General features: G+C 39.4%; 1 protein-coding gene across 1 annotated transcript in view; it reads right to left on the bottom strand.

Annotated features, from left to right (window-relative positions):
• Positions 1-339: 339 nt before the first annotated feature.
• The window catches only part of fat2 (FAT atypical cadherin 2), a 123,189-nt gene continuing 104,110 nt past the window's right edge, over positions 340-19,418 (bottom strand). The window contains exons 25-29 of the mRNA XM_084353255.1: positions 17,390-17,543; positions 12,730-12,829; positions 12,456-12,604; positions 11,622-11,893; positions 340-4,430 (exon numbers count right to left, since the gene is read on the bottom strand). Of these exons, the coding sequence (XP_084209381.1) occupies positions 3,934-4,430; positions 11,622-11,893; positions 12,456-12,604; positions 12,730-12,829; positions 17,390-17,543 (1,172 nt within the window). The 3' untranslated portion in view covers positions 340-3,933. The remainder of the gene's footprint in view (positions 4,431-11,621; positions 11,894-12,455; positions 12,605-12,729; positions 12,830-17,389; positions 17,544-19,418) is intronic.

Raw genomic sequence — 19,418 nt, 5'->3', positions numbered from 1 at the left:
CTAAGTACTGCTCGCTGTTCTCTTCATGTAAACTAATTCCTGTTAAAGGCTGATTGATCAGGCTTCCAGCTGTTTGCCTCAGTGAATTTCTCAGTTGATGTGTTTGAGACTAACCCAGAAAATGACTTAACTGTCTGGGGGACTTGCGTCACCGATGTGCATGGGCAAATTCAAATTACCCATGATTTCCTCTGATAACACTAATCCTGTCTGGAGAAGTTTTTTTCACACTTCCCGCCAGACAGTTACGAAACCCACATTTGTGTGTGGGTTTTTTTTTAAAAAACCAGGTCTATTTTGAAGGATGCTGCAAAACACGACACAGCAAGGTCTGCTATCTTAAATCAGTTCATAGAAGATAATATCTTTATTCATATTCTCTTTACAATATTGAAAAACAAAACAGAAAGACGGCATCTTAATAAAATCTCTCACAGAGAAACAACAGAGCAAAACATGGGGAGGCCCACATTGATACAAAAATAAACTTTATGAATGAAAAGAAAAGGAACTTACATTCAACTGAAGTCATTCTGCACAAACTACAACAGCAACACAGGTACAGACTGTATGTACAACACAATATCTGCAGATTACACATTTTTAATTTGTACAAAGGACTGAAAGAAATGTCGTTTCAAAACAGCAGTCACAGTTCAAACACCAGTGATAGACATTTACATGAACCCACAGCATACCACAATGTCACTATGGCAGTTAAAAAGGATTTACTGACAGATTTTATTTGAAAAGTTAAAAATCTGAAGTGGAGATTACACAATGAAAATGTTCTATTTAGTCAGCCTGGGTAAAATTTGCTTTATTGATGACTTGAATGACATTTTAGGATACTCGGCTTGGATGATAAGGTATTTATTGTGTCTTGCATGATTTTTTTAGTCCTGTTTGTTGTGGTTGTAAAATATGCTCTACGCTTTCATGTTTCAGACAACAAGGATTTGGCCTGTGTGCATCAGATAAACAGCTCAAATCTGTTAAACTTCAGGATACTGCACGTACCGCGGAAGCCACGTAAGTCTCTCTTATTAAATCGTCCTGGATTTTGCTTCCAAACTCTAATTTCTCTCAGTTCTCCTTTGTCAGATATGGTGCCAAAGCTCAGCAGCAGCTCAGCGCGACTGCAGTAAAACAGCAGACACTAAATATGTATTAATATTTGCAGAGCGTGCTTTGATTTGAATCCATTATGGTGCCTGATGAGAGATTTGGCAGCTATGACTTTAAGAATAATGAGAGATACAGTAAAAACTTTTTTGTCTCTGAACACCCCAACGTCCATTAACACGTTACAGCAAATGCCTTTTTTCTGGTACAAGCATCGCCCTCATGGCTTTTTTATCTCCCCAGGCTCCAGGAGCCGTGTAAGAAATCAGTTGATGCGAGCTTTGATATTACAAGCATCATCTGCATCCCCGACACGTTTACATGGAGGCAGCAGCAGTAAACACTGTGTACACATTCACCCCGCACTCCGTCGTTTGCCAAAACACAAACTGTCCAAACAGCTGGAAAATCCGATTTGTCTGTTAGATCTGATCTCTGAAGCCGTCTATCTGCACTGGAATTCACAAAGCACCTGATTAACGTGTTGTGTTGTGTTGTGTGGACTGTGTAATCACACGCTGACAGCCATTGTTCTGCTAACCTGTGTTTTATCTAAACAAAGAGGCTGTCATACTGTATGTTTGTTTAAATACTAAAAGAGGGACAATCCATGGCTTCCACAGTAGGAGTGAGTTTAGTTAATCAGAAAGCACTGAGTGGATTCTTTTAGATCTGAAATGATGTTTTAATCGATTATGGTTTTAATTTTTCGCGGCTCAACAATAAACTGAGAAGTCACATTATGTTTATGTTAGTTATGAAGTACAATTACCCAACATGTTGATAACACCTTCTCAAATTTTAATATTTGCTTGTTTTCTTTATTTACATCAAACATTTCATACTGTTTATCTTAAAATACAGGATGTTGGAGCAATTTTTCATGATTTTTGGATTGTTTATTGACTAAACAATTTAATCAGTCAACCAAAAAATAAGAGCTAAGAGCTGAAATGAATAGTCAATTAGCTTACAACTACTAAGAATTAGAGCCCGACTGGAACACGATTTTTGGGGCTGATGTCAGTGCTGATATAGCAGGCAGTAAAAAATAACCCATATTGATATATTGGCCGATATACACACAGTTTTTAAAATGATCCCACAAATGTGGAAACTATCAAAATTTACAGTATAATAAAAATGAAAGCAGGTACACCAATATATCTGTGATAGGCTCTACTTAAGAACTCGTTTTTCAGGCAAACTCCAAAATCCTTGTGTAAGTAGTCTATAGTTTAATTTAATTGTGAATAGTGGGGCTCCTAACTGTCAAACAGCTGATTTTAGAAAAATGCTGTTCAAGCTAAACAGAGTCTCTGCTCTTCAGTAAAACACATTCACTTCTTAATATGCTGCATTCTGCACAACAAGTTCTTGACCAAAACAAGCCTTTCTTTTATCTCAGGCTTGCATATTTACACCATATAAAATGGCTGCATAGACATTTCTTTACTGCTGCAGAAACTGCTCCACATTAAGTGTTCCCTTTATCTTTGAGGGCAGCAACACTGCAGAGCTGAACTTGATCACAAACACTAACGTCTCCTCCAAAGAAAATACTGTAATCTAGTTCACACTGATAAAAATCCACGATTCATAATCTACAGAATTTACAGTATGGGAACAGCACTAACAACACTAAAAGTTAAAATACATCAATGTCACCACTAACATCACCTTGTCCCTCTTGTTTATGGCTTTCATCTTTTTTTTTTAATGAGGATCCAGCCCCCTTCATTGTAACAGACAGCAACAATAAACAACAGCAACAGTAAGCAGATTAAGAGTTCAATGAAATGTTTATCCTGCGTGAAATGTCATTTTTAATACGTTTCAGATCTGAAATAGTTGGCCAACATTAGACACACATCAAATCTGTGTGTTTCTGACATTCTTGCAGTTCTTTGATGAGCAAATACATTTTACATGGACACAAACACAGAGCAGAATGTGGATATGATAAAACCCTGCTGGTGATTTACCTTTCATACATGGCAACAGTCCTCATCAAAGCTCTTTATCAGGATTTCATCAGAAAGGCATTTCTGAATGAGCATTGTTGTCTTAATGTCATGCTGGCCACCGTCATGGAAACGGTTTTTCTCATGTCCGCTGTCGCACGTTCAATCACATCTATGCTGCATAGTAAACATACTGTTATCACAGTTCGCCTGAATCTGCTGGTTTTAGTGCGTTTGGCTTGTTGGACGTGAGTGTTTGAGAAGTGAAATCCAGGAGATACAGTTTTTTTGGACATGTTTCAGAAGTAGATTCCTCTTCTGAGAGTCGGATTCTCCCAAGTTGAAAAAAAAAAAAAAGTCTTGAGTTTCGCCTCAATTTAACTTTGAAAGTGACCACAGTCAAGTCAGAAATACTGTTCAAGATGTCACAGGTCTAACAACAAGTTTAACGTTAACGAGTGCTCTCGGCAGCATCTCTCACAAAGGGATGAACTTCTGCGGAGGTAACCAAGGAGTCCTGAATTACCCCCGTCTAGTGCGGCACAGCAGGACTACACCACTTTAGAAAGTCAAACAAATGAAAGACATCTGAACTATTGTTTCATGTGGTGCTTTCATCTCCATCAGAGTGGAGAAGAAAGACTCAGATCTCACAGCGTGAGACTGCTGAGCTGCTGTTAGTTTAAAAAAGTCCCATCTGAGAAGTGTGCTTATACACAAAGCTGCCTTAGATTGGAGTAGAAGACATAGTTGTATGTACGTCTACTGTTTAGTTTTCCATGTAATCATTGGAATGGACGCAAAATGCTGAAAAACGACGTAGGCTTTGAACCAATACTGTGTCTTAAAACATCACCTCTTCACAGCTCCCATAATCACTCTCCACCATGCTCGACCCGTCGTAGCTGCGTGGGTTCTGCCGTGCTGGCCTCGTTTGAGGCTGGGCGGGGTTTGGTGCCGGTGGTGGGCTGGCCTGTTCTGCATACGAGGGCATAGCCACGCTCAGACGCATGCTGAGTCTCTTGTAGCCTCCTGAGACGTTGTCCAGGCTGCGGGTGTGCTGGGTGGGGTAGTAGCTGATGGCGGTGTACTCGTTGGGGCACTGGGAGCTGGGAAGAGGAAGCCCATCTGGACCCAGGAAGTCGTCCAGGTTCTGGTTGCTGTAGCAGGGCGGTAGAGGGGCTCGGCGGTCACAGCGGTCCAGTGGGAACGGGAAGCCACCAAATCGAGAGTTCCTCCGGGACTCCATGGTGGAGGTGGAGTAGGTGTCCTCTACGATGTCAAACTGGGGGAACTCCTGGCCTGCTGGGCGGCCATAGTAGTCAGGGTCTGCAGGATAGACTGAGGTGAGAGGACAGAAAAAACATCAGTGGTTCATCCCGACACACTCTTTAGGTCTACTAGTTGCTGATTATTTCACAGTTGGAAAATAATCGTATCATTACCTACTGGAGGACAAGAAGTACCAATCCCAATACACCCCTTGCCCATACCACTTAGCCCTACCCCTCTGATTTGTGCATTCACAGTGTTAGGGCTACATGTCCCCACGATACCTTATCTGGAATCAGCTCATATCTGCTAGTTTGTATATTGACTATAATTATTATTATTATCACTCTTGCACAATCTCGTAATCAACTTGTAAAGCAAAGAAAGCATCTTAGGTAAATCAGTTGGCCGTGCTTAAAAATAGACATATAAATGTGATCTGTATTAAAAACTTCTCTATGCCAGTGTTTGTCGACACTAATCAGAGTAAGAACTTTACTTAGTTTTAGTTTAGTCAGATAAGCTTTCAGACTGGACAAACAACTTCAGCACTTAATGTCACCGATAGATTAATATTAATAAACACTGGGACAGTCAAGGCTGTGTGGGGTGTTCAGGACGGATTTGAGCAAGTCGGGGGGTTTGAAGGAGATTTGACTATTTGCATATTTAATCCTTCAGTGTGGATTTGAAGTGCTGTGGGTTTGATTAGTGGAACAGGAGGAGAGGGGATGTCTAAAGAAAGCTCAATGTCCTAAAGTCAGGGGGAAGCACATTAGTTTAATATCACAGACACAAGACTGATCCGGACTTCTAATGACTGCAAAAGCAGAATAATCTCTTCTTACATAATCAGAATTATAATCAACGTACACTGACAATTCAAGGGCAACCTTGATGATAAGCTCCTCCAGCTTTTTATACCTCCCTGTGTGTCTGCTCTTTACACTTAATCACATATGTTCCCCAACCTTGAAACAGCCATTTAATGATACATTTTGTCCTTTTCTATGTGATAATTCTGAATAAAAAGTTACATCCATTAGACCTGCAGGTTTAACAACAGGAGGATTGTGTGGCGGGTGAGTTGTTTTTCTGAGTTTGAGTTTGATACTTCAGTTGTTTTCCCTTTCAGAGTGTTAGCTGTACCCACAACATTCTTTATTTGCAATTGCGTAAATGGTCTCAAACAATGTGCTCAATGCGTCATTGGAGAAAACAGCTAACATATTGTTGGTCCTTGAACTTGCTGACACTTCATAGATAGACAGAACAATTCCCTGCAATGTTTTGATAACTGATTAATATTGAGTTATGGTGACTGTTTTTCTACATTGACTTGTTGCAGCTTCCACACTGAGGATTCGCCTCTTGGTTTGTATTATTGCAAATTTAATTTCCCTTTGGGGTTTGAACTTTTGGTTGGACAAAACAAGCAATATGCAGAGATGAACTTAGCTGTGTTTCCATTATATTGTCCAGCAAATTTGAAGCAAACTTTTGAAATGTCACAAAAAAATAATGCAAATTAGGTTTGGAGCCAATAAACTAGGCAACACAAATTGGAGTTCTGTCAGAAGTTGGTGGTGTTAATGTTATGCATGGCTGTAATAAACAGAGTAGAAGGAGTAGAGGTGCCATCTAGAGATGTGGAAATTAATGTGGGAATTAGAATTGTATGGGATATTGGGTAAGACGTAGACAACGGACATAGCTTTTCTTCTTCTAGGAGTGGAAATGGCTTATCAGACGTGTGATTTATATGTTTGCTACGTTATTCATAGATGATTCAGTAGATGTTACCATCTCCCTTTACGCGCATTAACTCTCTCTCTCTCTCAAAAAAAAAGGCAAACAACCTCCTCTAGCTAGTGTGGAAACTTTCTGATGAAATTGAGGGAGTATTTTTGAGTAAACCTGTTTCCATCAACCTTTTCGCACGAAATACTTCAAAAACACTTAAACACAGCGATGAATACATCTGAATCCGATTGTTTTCAGTGTAAAAATAATAATTTACACGTTTTTAATAATAATTATAATAAATAATATTTTTTTTTGTCAAAGATACTTATGAATTGAAATCTTTTTTTTTTGTCAATTGTATTTTTAATCAGGAAAAGTTATTGTATGGCTGATTGTGTATAGACTTGTTTATTATTGTATCAGCCATGCTCGCTTCAGTAATAGTAATAACAAGCATTCATTATTATTAACAAAAATCCAAAGGAGGAAGGTGTAGCAGCTGAGCTCCTGCTGTGTGACTGACAGGGAACACCCTGCAGCGACGAGTGCTTAGCAGAAAAGATGGGAGGAAAAATCTGAAAACAAAATGAGGATTCTTGAGGATTACCTCCTCAAATTCCTGCCCTTCATCCCCAAAATCTCAAACTAAGAAGGCAGGCGCATTATACAGTTTGTTCAAACAAACGACATAAAAAAAAAATGTCTCCTGCTGTCACTTGAGTTACTGAGAATACTAAGCAGACTCCCAGCTGCTTGTTTTGTGAAAGAAAGAGAGTAAATGAGATAAAGTGGTGGAGTGGAGACTGGAAAGAAGATGAGAAACAAGAGAGAGATCTACTTAGGAGGGAGGGAGGGATGGTGGAGGAGGAAAATGTCCTGTAAAGAGTAAAAAAGGAGACAAAATGATAGTGTGAGGAACAGATAGGGAAACAAATCAAGAGTAGAGAAAAAAAGTGAAAGATGGAGTGAATGATGGAGACAGAGGTCAAAGGGAGAGACGGGTAGGTAACAAGAGGGAAGGTAAGAGAGACGTGTAGAACAGTTGAGAGGGAAAAGAGGGAGGCAAAGTGATGGTGAAGATGTTTCCAGGCAGCATCTTTAAATCTCCCTCTGTAGACTTAATGCACTTCAAAAGGATTCAACATTCAGCTCACTCTCATTCTTTGCTTCTTACTTCCACACAATTCTAGAAGAAATATTGACAATGAATGGAAAAATTACTTTATTCATGATGTCCAAGATGTTTTTTTTTTACAGCTTTGCTTAGAGGTAACGTTTTACCTAAGGCTCATTTTTTCAAACTCAAGTCCAAGCGGGAATATAATATCCTGAAAATAATTCAAGGCCTCATGAAATGTGAAAATATAGTCTGCTATGCAAATAAATTCTTCGTATTTGTTAAGGTCTTTGCATTTAACCTGTTAAATGATGAATGTTTTCAGTCTCTGGGCTGCTGCCTTCAATTAATCAGCTGAACGGTGCATTAAAGGGAAATTAAAAATCATAATTACTATCAAACTTAACCTCAGCGTGCATTTATCACGGTAGCTTTGGTTCACTTCAGTTTTGCTTGGCTGCTGAGCTGGAAAGATTTGAGAACCAGGGACATAAATTAAAATTAAAATTAAATTCACCACCTCAAAAGATATTTAAAGTCAGGATTCGTTATTAAAATTTCCTTTTATAATCATGAAGGCTGAAAAGTTCAAGGGCTTACCAAGGACATATTTTTTTTATTAACCATTATTTGGTGTTAACATCGGGCCTGAAACTAATGAATAGTTTCATTATAAGTTAATCTATTATTTTCATGCCACAGTTTTGTCTACAAAAAGTTCTGACAAATTTCCAAGAGCCAAAGTGACGCCTTCAAGTTGCTTTCTTTGTCCAACCAACAGTCCAAAACCAAAGACTGTATATTGACTGTGCATTGACTGTCATATATTTGTCTGAATCGTGACAAATTTATAATACAACCTATACAACAATCTTTATCCTTTAACATTTCTCATCATTTATAAAGAAGTATTTTATAAATGCATCAGTGAATGCGACTGTGAATTTGCAAGTATGCACCTCTTCCGTTTTGAAGGGTTTAGAAAAAAGCTACTTAATGGGGGTGTGAGACATTGTTGAATGCAGTGACAGCAAAGCTATAAATATTTAATTGTTGACCGTCTTTATATAAAAAGCAATACTTTCGACAGATGTATTCCTTTACTAGAACAAAACTAAACCTTATTTTGTGCTCCTACGTTCTCTTTCTTCTTCTCTCTCTCTCTCTCCAGCAGCATTTAATTTTACCATCATGGCATTTGATAGCCATAAACTCTTTCATTATGGCTGACAGTTTGATGGGGCTCTGTGACTGGTTGTTTCATCACCATTTCATTTCACCCTGCAACTGTTTTACAGAGATACTTTCTTTACTCCAGGATTTGTAACCGTCATATACACCTGAGAATAACCTGAACTGTCCACTGAACGTGTCAAGTGTGGTCGAGAGAAGCCATAAAAGATTTAGATGTAGGGTCACAGGGCGAACTAAAGCATGCAAGTGTAACAGATTCGGTCTCCGTCCCCTCTTAACAACGAGCTGGATAACAAGTGAAGAACTATAGGAATGTGTCCTTTATTCTCTGTGATAAGGTCAAGCAGATGAATGATCTGCCAGGCGGGCGTTGCCTGGGGAGCGATGGCATGACGAACGCCTGATCTGCCTCTTTTCATCTGTCTCGAGAACATAGCAGTGGATGTATGAGTCATGGCTCAACTGAATTGATTTCTTACATGAAAAAAAAATGCTGCACACAAAAGGAGAGAGAGAGACAGAATGAGAAGGCAAGGAGGACAGAGAGAGGGAAGAGAGAGACATGACAAAAGAACAAAAGAGGAGAAAGAAATCGAGTGATAGAAGGAAGGAGAACGAGACAAACAGACCAGAGGGAGATAGAGGGGAGATAAATGAAGAGAGAGGAAGGGACGGAGGGTACAACAGAGGAAAAAGAGAGATAGACAGGCAGACATAAAAGAAGTCAAATACTTTAACAGTCCCTCCTAATTTGTAAATTTGATGATAAATGTGATAAATGACACCTTTTCAAAGGTGTGCAAGAGACTGGATCATTAGCTAAATTGGCGCCCCTAAATTAATATTCAAAGGTACTTGTGTCACTCTGTTTGTGGTTATGATTCATGCACAAAAATGTTACCCAAAAGTAAAAAAAAAAAAAGTTTAACCTGCACCCACATGTAGTAGCGATGCATATACAGTAGCTGAGAGCAGCCCATGTGGGTACTTGTGTCATAACTCTGCCCCTTAATGGGTGAAAACAGCGTCTCTAATTTGACTGGTGGTAAATGTAAATTCTGAGCTTTTTGCCAATTTAAAAGCATAAAATAAGAATAATGCATTGCTTTTTCGCTATTGGGAGTCAGGCAAACAGTCATGCTGTTTTGTTTTCAACCTACGATTGCCAGCATTGTATAGAAAAAATAAATGAAATGTGGTTTAATGAGTGTCCAAAGGGGACTAACCTGACATGTACAGCTACCTTACTGAATGTCCAGGTGATGTGTCATTAAGACACTTTGTTTTGTTGTTCTGCTATTCAGCCAATGACATTAAGGTAAACTTATTACATCGCTGTGAAGAAGCAGACCTGCTGTCTCTTTTGATAGCCCTTAATGTTTATCACGGGACCATTTACTTCGAGCCGAGAAGAGCAGACAACAGGTCTGTTTAAGCCCCACTTCCTACGTCACTTTATGTTGTTTAAAATGTGAATTATTAAGCTTAATTTATGTGAAGTATTAAAAATAATTCATATAAAGTATATAAACTTTATAAAGTAGTCTTTTAAGTGGACAGACCAAACCCTTTTCTAAAAGCAGGTGTTTTATGGCAGAGCCATATTTTTTTTCATTCCACCATCACAAACGTTTTTCTGATTCGCTTCAATCTATAACAACTGGCACACATGTCTTTTTCTTAGCAACACTCTTAACTAACTCCAGAAAAAAAACACAAGATGATGGTGAATAAGGGAGGTTATTATATAGAATGAGATGGAATATAATATTGACAACCCAGAAAAAAGAGAGGAGAAATAGATGGCAGAGGAGAGAATCAATCGCAGGAGGAGAAAGTGACAAAGACGAGCTGAGAGATGAAACATCACTGTGTTGTTTCCTGATGTTATCGCGTCCAATCAGCCTCTTCTATGAATGTTTCATCTTCCAGATTTTAATCAGCGTCCTGTGTTGCCAGACGACTCTAAAGGCAGCCCTGTGTTTCCCATGATGCACCACTCCACATGGCAATTAAAATACTTGTTTACAATGACCTTGAATGACTGAATAATTCAGCCTTTCCTGACCTTTTGTGTTAGTGTGGCTCTGCAGCATGACAGAGAATGTCGAGGTGATTTACTTTACAGCTTATAGACTTTTTTCCCTTCAGTGCAGTTGACATTTTCCCAGATGATTCTGTGATGAGTGCTGCAATTAGATCATTTTTTACCATTAACTTGAAATTAGCTGCGCCACTTACTGCTGACAAAGACGCCTTAAATTAAAAATACATGCATGTGACGGGTCAGTCTTGTGTCGCAATTAATGGAGATTTATTCTGTGTTTTTAGTGCATCGTTTGTTCATGATGGAAGAATTACAAAGTGAAGAATCGGTGGATCGCCTGATATGCTTATTTCAGGGCCGATACCTATGATTAGTAATCAAGGAGATAGATTTTTGGAACCAATATACATTTGCAATAAAAATAAAAATCTCTGTTACATTCATTCACTGGTTATTCAAAATTTTGACACTGAGTTTACTCAATTACTTTCCTTTAGTACAATATTGATGTACTGTACTTGGGGCGGCTGTAGCTCAGGAGGTAGAGCGGGGGGTCTAGTAATCGGAATCGCTGAATCCCGACTCCTAGCTGCATGTCAAAGTGCAAGATACTGAGCCCCAAATTGCTCCCGATGAGCAGTTGGCACTTTGCATGGCAGCCTCCGCCATCAGTGTATGAATGTGTGTGTGAATGGGTGAATCTGACAAGTGTTGTAAAGCGCTTTGAGCGGTCAGTAGACTGGGAAAGCGCTATAGAAAATGCAAGTCCATTTACCATTTTTACTGGAGTTTTTACATATTCTGCTACTTTATACTTTCACTCTGTTGTTTGGTGTTGATAGGCTATTACTTGTGCAAGTCACCAATCAGATAGTGTTGTGGGCGACAGTGATAAGTTTGCTTCAGCCTCAAAATATAATAATTGGTGACATTTTATTTTATTTACTTAAAAGTGTCGGTCTCAGTTTGATTGATGGCCATATGAGCGATCATTTAAATGCAGTGTTGTTGGTATTTGTGTAAAGTTTTATTTTATTTATTTAACAATATTGTGAGTTTGATGATGACTCAAAACAATAAAGATTTTTTTTCACAACACTAGTTTGCATTAGTACATCTGCTCTGTCATAAATCATAAAAACACATGAGTACACACCTTCGTAGTCCATGTCCCAGCGGTTCTTCCTGATGGAGTCGTTGTCGGAGCTGGATGGTGGCCTGGCAGGGAGGTTGGGAGCAACGCTGCACACAACAGGCCCCTGCGTCTTTTGAGAGGAAACCCCACTTATTGAAGAACTAATCTGGCTTCGTGGGCGAAGCGACCTGAACGGCGAGTGGTCGAGGTCATTGACCAATGTGGTCATCTCTATAGGGTTGGCTTCCTGGTTGTCGGCTTTGAGGCTCTTGGCCAGACTGGGCTGGAAGTAGCTGTGAGTGTGAAAAAAGATATTTTGGTTGCAGTTATTTATTAATCTTAATGGAGGAATTACAGATAAACAGATTCCTGCCGTATCCACTTCCTTGTTTAATCAAAGACAGTTTGTTGTATCAGTGTTGATAAAAAGTTGTACAGAAACGTGAGGACTAGATGTTGGAGGAGAATGGTGAAACTTTTGTAAAATCAATTTTTAGTCTGCTGTGTTGCAAGTAAAACATGTTTCCAAGAGTTTCGTCTGACATCCCCGTTCAACTTGACTGTTGTATAATTGAAGAAATTCTAGTTTATGATGGATTCAAATTCTCAACAGGGTTCTTTGTCTTTCAAGCTGTGTAGTTCCCTCTTGGATGTCCACTGTATGCACAAAGGCTTTATAATGATACACAGAGCAGAAGGTCATGAGAGGTACAGGACAACTGCTAGTTCAGAATCTCCTGAAAAGTTGTTTTAACACTTTGTACATCTGTAGTCTTTTGTCTTAAAACATATAACCTGAACAGATGGAATGAGTTCCTGGACTCCTGAACTTTCTTTTTAGAGACAAAAACTTACCCATTGGAGTCCTGGACACAGACGGGCTTTTTCTTCTTCTGCTGAACGTAACGTTTCCTGATGCAAACGAAGATGCCGACCAAGAAGAGTAATCCCAGCACGCTGACGCTGATCTCCATAATTTCCATATAGCCAATCATAGGAGATACCTGAAGGGTAGACAGGACAAATGATGGGTTGAGTGTAATTTAAGATACCTCTTGATGTGACGTGACATTTCCATCGACAGTCGTCTCAAAAACTGTGAACAGTACATTACGTTGTTCTGACTCACCTGAGGCAGCGGGTCGCAGTGGATCAAGCCGTCTGTGACTTTACAATCAAAGCCTCCAGGACACGGATTGGGTGAGCAGAATTCTACTTGATTGTGGCATCTATGGGAGGAAAGGATGCTGGATTTAGGACATTATGTGATGGGAAGTGACAGTGTTGCTGTTCTGCTCTCAATGCTTCTTTTAACTGAAGATTAGAAGGATGTAGGATTTGTCGTGTAAGCATGATAGCTTTAGCATGTTAACATACTAACAATCAATATGTAATATTAAACATTTTAGTTTGGTATCATCCATACAGTTTACATGTTGACATTTAAAGTAATGTACTCATTAAATACATGTTTTTCATGTTAACTTTCATACAATGAACATCAAACTTTATTTGTATTGCACCTCTCATACAGGTTTATATTGAATATGTTGCTAAATGACTCAAACGCCATCCCCTGGAGAAGATGGTGAGAATGCAGTTCAGAACTTACAAAAGAAAGCACTGGTGAGGTTTGAGTCAGAAAGAGCTTTAAATGGCCTGAAGCTAGTGGAATTTTTTCTCATACTACACGGAAATCAAGTTGAAGAGATAAAAGTTACAATCTTTCCCAAGATGGAGACAAGTGCACGAGTCCTTTTTTTCGATCACTTGGACTCATGGAATCGTTTAGATTGTGGCCAAAAATCAGGCAGTTTCCCTCTAATCAGTTAGTGTTTATGTCCAAATTGCTGTGGACTGAGAATATGGAGTGTGAACAAGAGTGCTACAGTGGGGAGCGGCACAAAGGCTGCCACCTTGGCCCGGGAGTGAAGGTTGAATTTGGCTGATGATACTGGAAGCTTCACTGCAGCCCTCCATCTTCCAGGCCCAGGCACAAAACACGACCCTAAGGACCCACTGGCAGAGCTCTGATTGCTAAGTGCTGCTGCTGTGATACTGACAGAACCTATCATTTTGTTTTACATAAAACTGCCTGTTGTTCAACTTCACCCGCTCATTTCCCAGGTGTTGAATTCCCTCGTTGTACAGAAAAGAATGTACATTCCAGCAGTTACAGAATAAAATGCAGCATTCAGTATGTTTTAATGGACAAGAAGTCCGGTTTTTGGAGAGAGCGAAAAGTTTCTTGATGAAATACGCTGTCAGGCCTGTATTTTTCTTTCTATTTGAATGGATTACTGTTCTATCAAAACACATATATGTGTTGCTGATTAATGTGACCCATGTTAAAATAATTATCAGACGGCACCAGAAAACCTTCACAGCATGATAAAACATCTATCTGTGTGCTTTACAAGCCACGACGCAAACTCCCACTTCCCGCAATTATGATCCACTGGTGGTCATTTTTCATTCACCAAGTTAATCAAAACTACCTGGAACGCGGACCGCTGTTAACACCCGCAAGGGGGGACGCAATTCCACAGGCGGCCGTAATGAAAGGAGGAATATGCAAATGCTGCAGTAATTTCATTTGAACGTGACTGTTCTGTTTGTCAGCCGATGGTGGTGTGAGTGGAATACAACGAGCTGGTTGTAGGTTGATGAATAAAGCGTGTGTGTGTGTGTGTGTTAGAGTATGCATCCAATCACATATGCATGCAATTCAAGGCATGTGTGTTTGTTTTTTTTTCCAGAATGCAAGCATGTACTTCAATGCAAGTGATGCTGCATATAATGAGGGTTGTGCTGATGGGCCTTTGTATTCAGTTGGCTGTGTTGGAATCATGATAACACCTCTGTGTGTCTACTTATGAATCTGTGGGTGAACGTGATCTGTTTGACCACAATACATATGGGAGACTTCTGTATTTATCTTCTTCACTTACTAATATTTTTCTTGATTGTTTGATTATTAATTCAGTGTACAAAATGTTAAAAAGAGTATCAAGCTAATTAGCCGATAGCCGGACTTACATTTATCTAGTCCCAGCCACTATTTCTCACTTTACCAGAATTTGCAGAGTTCTCTGAAAGTTCAACATCGCTTAATATAGGTTGGATAATCAGTTAACAAGTTAACAACAGTTTTATCTAGATGAAGCTACTAACCTACCTACTACAACTGAAAGCTAAACTGTAAACGATACCGATTATTAGTAATCCAGGAGACCAATAATTGAGAAATGGAACTGATATACATTTACAGGAAAAATACAAATCTTAGTCTCAAATTTACAATTTACTCAACTACTGTACTTATGTATAATTATGAGGTGCTTTGCTTCAGTATTTCCATTTTTCTGCTACTTAATACTGTCACTTCATTTATTTAACTTAAGTTACTAGCATATTGAGATTATTTAGTGCCGAGTATGGCCAAAGTACTGCATTTTTAAATGTATCGATTTTATCAACAATCAGACACAAAAAGCACTGATACTGATAATCGGGAAAAATTTTGAATATCAGTCCACCCCTACTGTAATCTGTGATGAATGTGTACAGTAACTGTTGAGTAATAATTGTACCATTCAGTGTGTTTTTTTTCCTTCAAATAGATGTTTCTAACATTTTTGTGTGTCTGATTGTCTGACTGCTCTTGTTTCCTGCCCAGTCTGACCACTTCTTATGGCATGTCTACACAGGAGGCTTCTCAGCAGCATATTGCAGTTGTCTGGTGAACAGATACACTCTTATTTTCACAGTACACCTTCTTCAAAGAGAGGTACACCCATGGTATTGTGTGAGTGAAATGCAAGCTGTTACACTGCTTGTGCGGACAGCTGGATTAATTAAAATAGGAGTATATCACTTCTGGTGCGTCGCCTCAATTCTGTTAAACTGGAAAAGGTCAACCCCGTTGTTATGACAGATTGCTGAAAGATGTACAGTTTGACTTAATGTAGGTTAAAATGAAATAAATATATCAACAAAATCCCAACGTCATTGGGACTGAACACAGCCTCCAACTGACGGAGGCCAGTTTTGATGACAGGGAGTAACAGAATGAAGGCGGTTTTCTTGCTGGGTTTGGCTCCTTGCAGTCAGTCAGCTCAGAGTCAGCTAATAGCAGTGCTAGCTTCAAGGCTGATCAAAATACTAAATTAATTTCGCAACACATTAATCACCTTGGTAGTAATTCCTAAGTGTCAAAATGACCTTATAACATTTAATTATATCTTAATGATACGTCAGAATTGTACCACTTTATTTGAGGTCAAGAAAAATGTTCATGACACAATTATGACGGTCTCATGGCCAAAGTCAGAACCAACCACACTTAACTTGTCGAGTTTGGACTTGCTTGCCTGCGGGGTCTATTTTATTTTAACCAACTTTAATAAAAACTGTACATCTTTCAGCCGTCTGGCATAACAAGGAGGTCTGGACCTTTTTCCAGTTTAACAGAATGAAGCGGCACACCAGAAGTGATACGCTCCGATTTTAATCAACCCAGCTGTCTATATAGGAGCTGTAACAGCTCACGTTTCACTCACACTGTACAAGAATAAACTCAGCCCAAAATGTGTTTTCTCCAGTTTAATGTGTCAGACTTCAGTGATTGTGTGCTGGGCTTTAGGCGACCTACACTCACAGCTGCGCCTGAGAGACAGAGCACTGAAGCCCTCTTAATGTGCTGTTCACAGTGCACCTCCTCTGTAGATACAGTTTTATTGGCAATGACAGGGGCTGCACTCCATTTTGTGTCAGAGTGCTGTTTGTTACAAAGAGGCAAGGGCAGGAAAGCCATCATCAAACAGCAGAGATGCTGTGACTAACTTTAATTTCATCTTTTTAAAGCTTCAAGTGTGGGCCCAGGCTTTTTGCACCTTTTCCAATTGGAGTCAGTAACTACAAACCATGTGAGATATGTTTATATCGGTCTGTATTGTTTAGATGCTGTTGCTACATGTGGTGTTTTGTTCAAGTGCTGCGTGGAGCAATCATTTTCAGTTGGCACAAATTATGTGTCATGAAGAAATGGACTGGAAACAAAGCCCAACCAGCTTGAAGAGGCACTGTGCCATGTTATTATTACTGCTTTAAAACACAGTCAGAGCTGGGGAAAAAACACAATTTGTTATTCACTATAGCTTCCCTTAGAGAAAACCTGCAGAATACCAATCACATGCTACCAGAGGCCAAAGTGATGCTGACAATGAAGACATTGTAGATGATCAACAAATATTTATATATTTCAAAACAAGACAAAAGCGGTGAGTGCTGAGTTTCGTGAGAGGGCGACCTGAGTTCAAACACACATGCTGCATGCTGCTGCTCACAAGTTTGCAGTGAATGTACATTCAATTATAAGGGCTGCAAATAAACACGTGCAAGTAACGCAAAGAAACACAAATGATACACTGAATGAAACACACCAGCATTGCTGATGAAAATCTGACATGACTCATGAAATGTTCACGAACGAGGTAATATTCTAAAGGTTTTGTCACGTAGTCTGGTTTGCTGACTTTCTCTCTTACTCTCTGATTCATTTCATTATTTTAATCTTCTGTAAAAGCTTCCAAAACAGCCTCTGGATTAATATTCGACACTAAAACTCTTTAGTGAAACCAAACTAATCAAAGTTTAACAGCATACACAGCTTTTAAAGAAAGTTTTACACCACACACAATTTCATCAGATGAGAAACTACTGCGAGTAGGCAAAGAATATATTAAAAATGCTAAAGCGTGTGTGTTTCTGTGTGTGTGTGCTTTTACCCTGCTTCGGCGTTGTCCAGCGAGCAGTTGCACATGTAACCTTGAGCTTTGGGTATACACACCCTGCCGTGGGCACATGGCTGGGAGGCACATGGGTTGTCGGGCAGCTCGCAGCGGGCGCCGTGGAAGAGTCCTGCACACCTGCAGTGCGGCTCTGCAGAGTAAATAAAACACACTCAGACGTCTGAGACAAGAGCTACTGATCAAAGCCACAGCCAGTTTCCCCTACAGGCAGTAAATAATCAAAGCAAAGGTCAACTGATCCAGCCAGAGAACATAAGAGTGGGTTTGATATTTAAAGGGAAAAATCCCCTCATAAAAACTTTTAACGCCAGTTTTGAGGTTTTTCCTCTTCCTGTGGATAACTGGTCAAAAACATTGACATTGTAAACATCACGTTTTGTAAGCTGCCAAATCAAAGAGTGAGACATTTTTTTTCTAGATCTGCCATTTTGCAATCAAGTGAGAAAACCACCTCAGAGGAAGAAACAGACCAATCTACACCCACAGGAGCTCGAAATAAACCAGAATGCAATGCAAAACTTTCTTTCCGAGGATGGGACATGACTCTCATTCTCATGTTGTTACAAGGGATGGAAGACACATGAAAGCACCAACTGAAAAAAGTAAATGACACCTCAAAGTAACTCCTGGTTGTTGAGTAACATCTGTAGAACTTTTATTCTGAAGTTACTACATGGAACCTTCATTTTTTTGTTGATTCTGGTGGCCAGGAAATAAAAGTAACGTTTGTATAAGTACTGTACCACCAGATGACAGGCATGAAGTATTACTATATTGAAATAGCCACTCTTCTCACTAATGGTCTTGTATGCTTATGTATGTCATATTGAGGCATCAGTCTTACATTCAGATGGGTTTATAACCAGTTTAAAGTTTATAACCAGTTTAAAGTTGCAGGTATGAGTCACACTAACACTTTTACATAAACCCTCATATTGCTCTGCCTGTAAAATAATTGTGTTTACGAATTTCTCCACTGGAGGCTAATGTGGTAAAATGTCTCAAAAAGCATTTTGGAGGATGTTTGGAATGAAACCAGTTATGAAGAGTTCACTGATCACTGATATTGTGATATTTTATCACTGGGATCGCTCTGCTTATTTTCTCTTTTGTCATTTGGCCGTCTCACTCATATACAGCCTTTTTTTCTTTTTTTTAAAATCTGTGGCTCAGTGTTTTGCCCAAGGACACTTTAACATGAGGGGCTGGGACTTGACCCACAAACCCTGCGGTTTAACAGTAGCCTGTAATCTGCTTTATTTCTCTCTTACAGCCAACGCCAAAAACCAGCATTGAACGCAGTTACGATCTCCTCCTATCCAATGCTTATGTCACATGATGACACCAGAGTCAGCTCCATTTCCCGGTTGAAAACAAAAGCTAGTAAGTGAACCTTTTGAGTTGAAATTTTTTGTTACAGATGTTTTTGTGGCGTTAATCTCTTGTGAGAGAATAAACCAAAACCTAACGAGGCCTAAACTGGTATAAAGATGGGAGAAGAAAAAAAAGTTACTGTCTACATCTATGTTGTAACTTCACACCCCTTTTCAGTTAAACAGCAGGGGATCGACTTCATATTCTGGAGTAAAACGAAACAAACAACCACAGCCCGCATTGTTTATGCTGCTTGTCTGATTACATTTGCCTGACCTGGAAGGCTCTTTTGGAAAATAATATTTACTTGTTGTTCAGCATCACATTCCAGAATTTGTGCCTGAAGCATAGTGAAATATGATTTGATGTTGAATAAAGTTGTGAGGAAAGTAATACCTGACTGTTTCCTTCGGTCCTGTGTCCACGGGGGACATTTTCTTACTGTACAGAATAGTGCAGCTCAGTGACCCAACAGGTGAAGAAAAACCAGCAGGCGGCAGGTTGTTGATAACAGCTATAGGGTTTGTTTGTTTACACTGCTCTCCCAAAGCTCAGAGATCTGTATCGTCTTCACAGCTTTATGTTTGGCTTCATATCCAGCTCCGTGGAGAAAGAGGAACATATTACCTGC

The sequence above is a fragment of the Pagrus pagrus genome (genome assembly GCF_965226575.1).
Source record: "Pagrus pagrus genome assembly, chromosome: 5".
Lineage (NCBI taxonomy): Eukaryota > Metazoa > Chordata > Actinopteri > Spariformes > Sparidae > Pagrus > Pagrus pagrus.
Note: the sequence above shows the minus strand (reverse complement) of the source record. Positions and strands in the feature narration are given on the sequence as shown.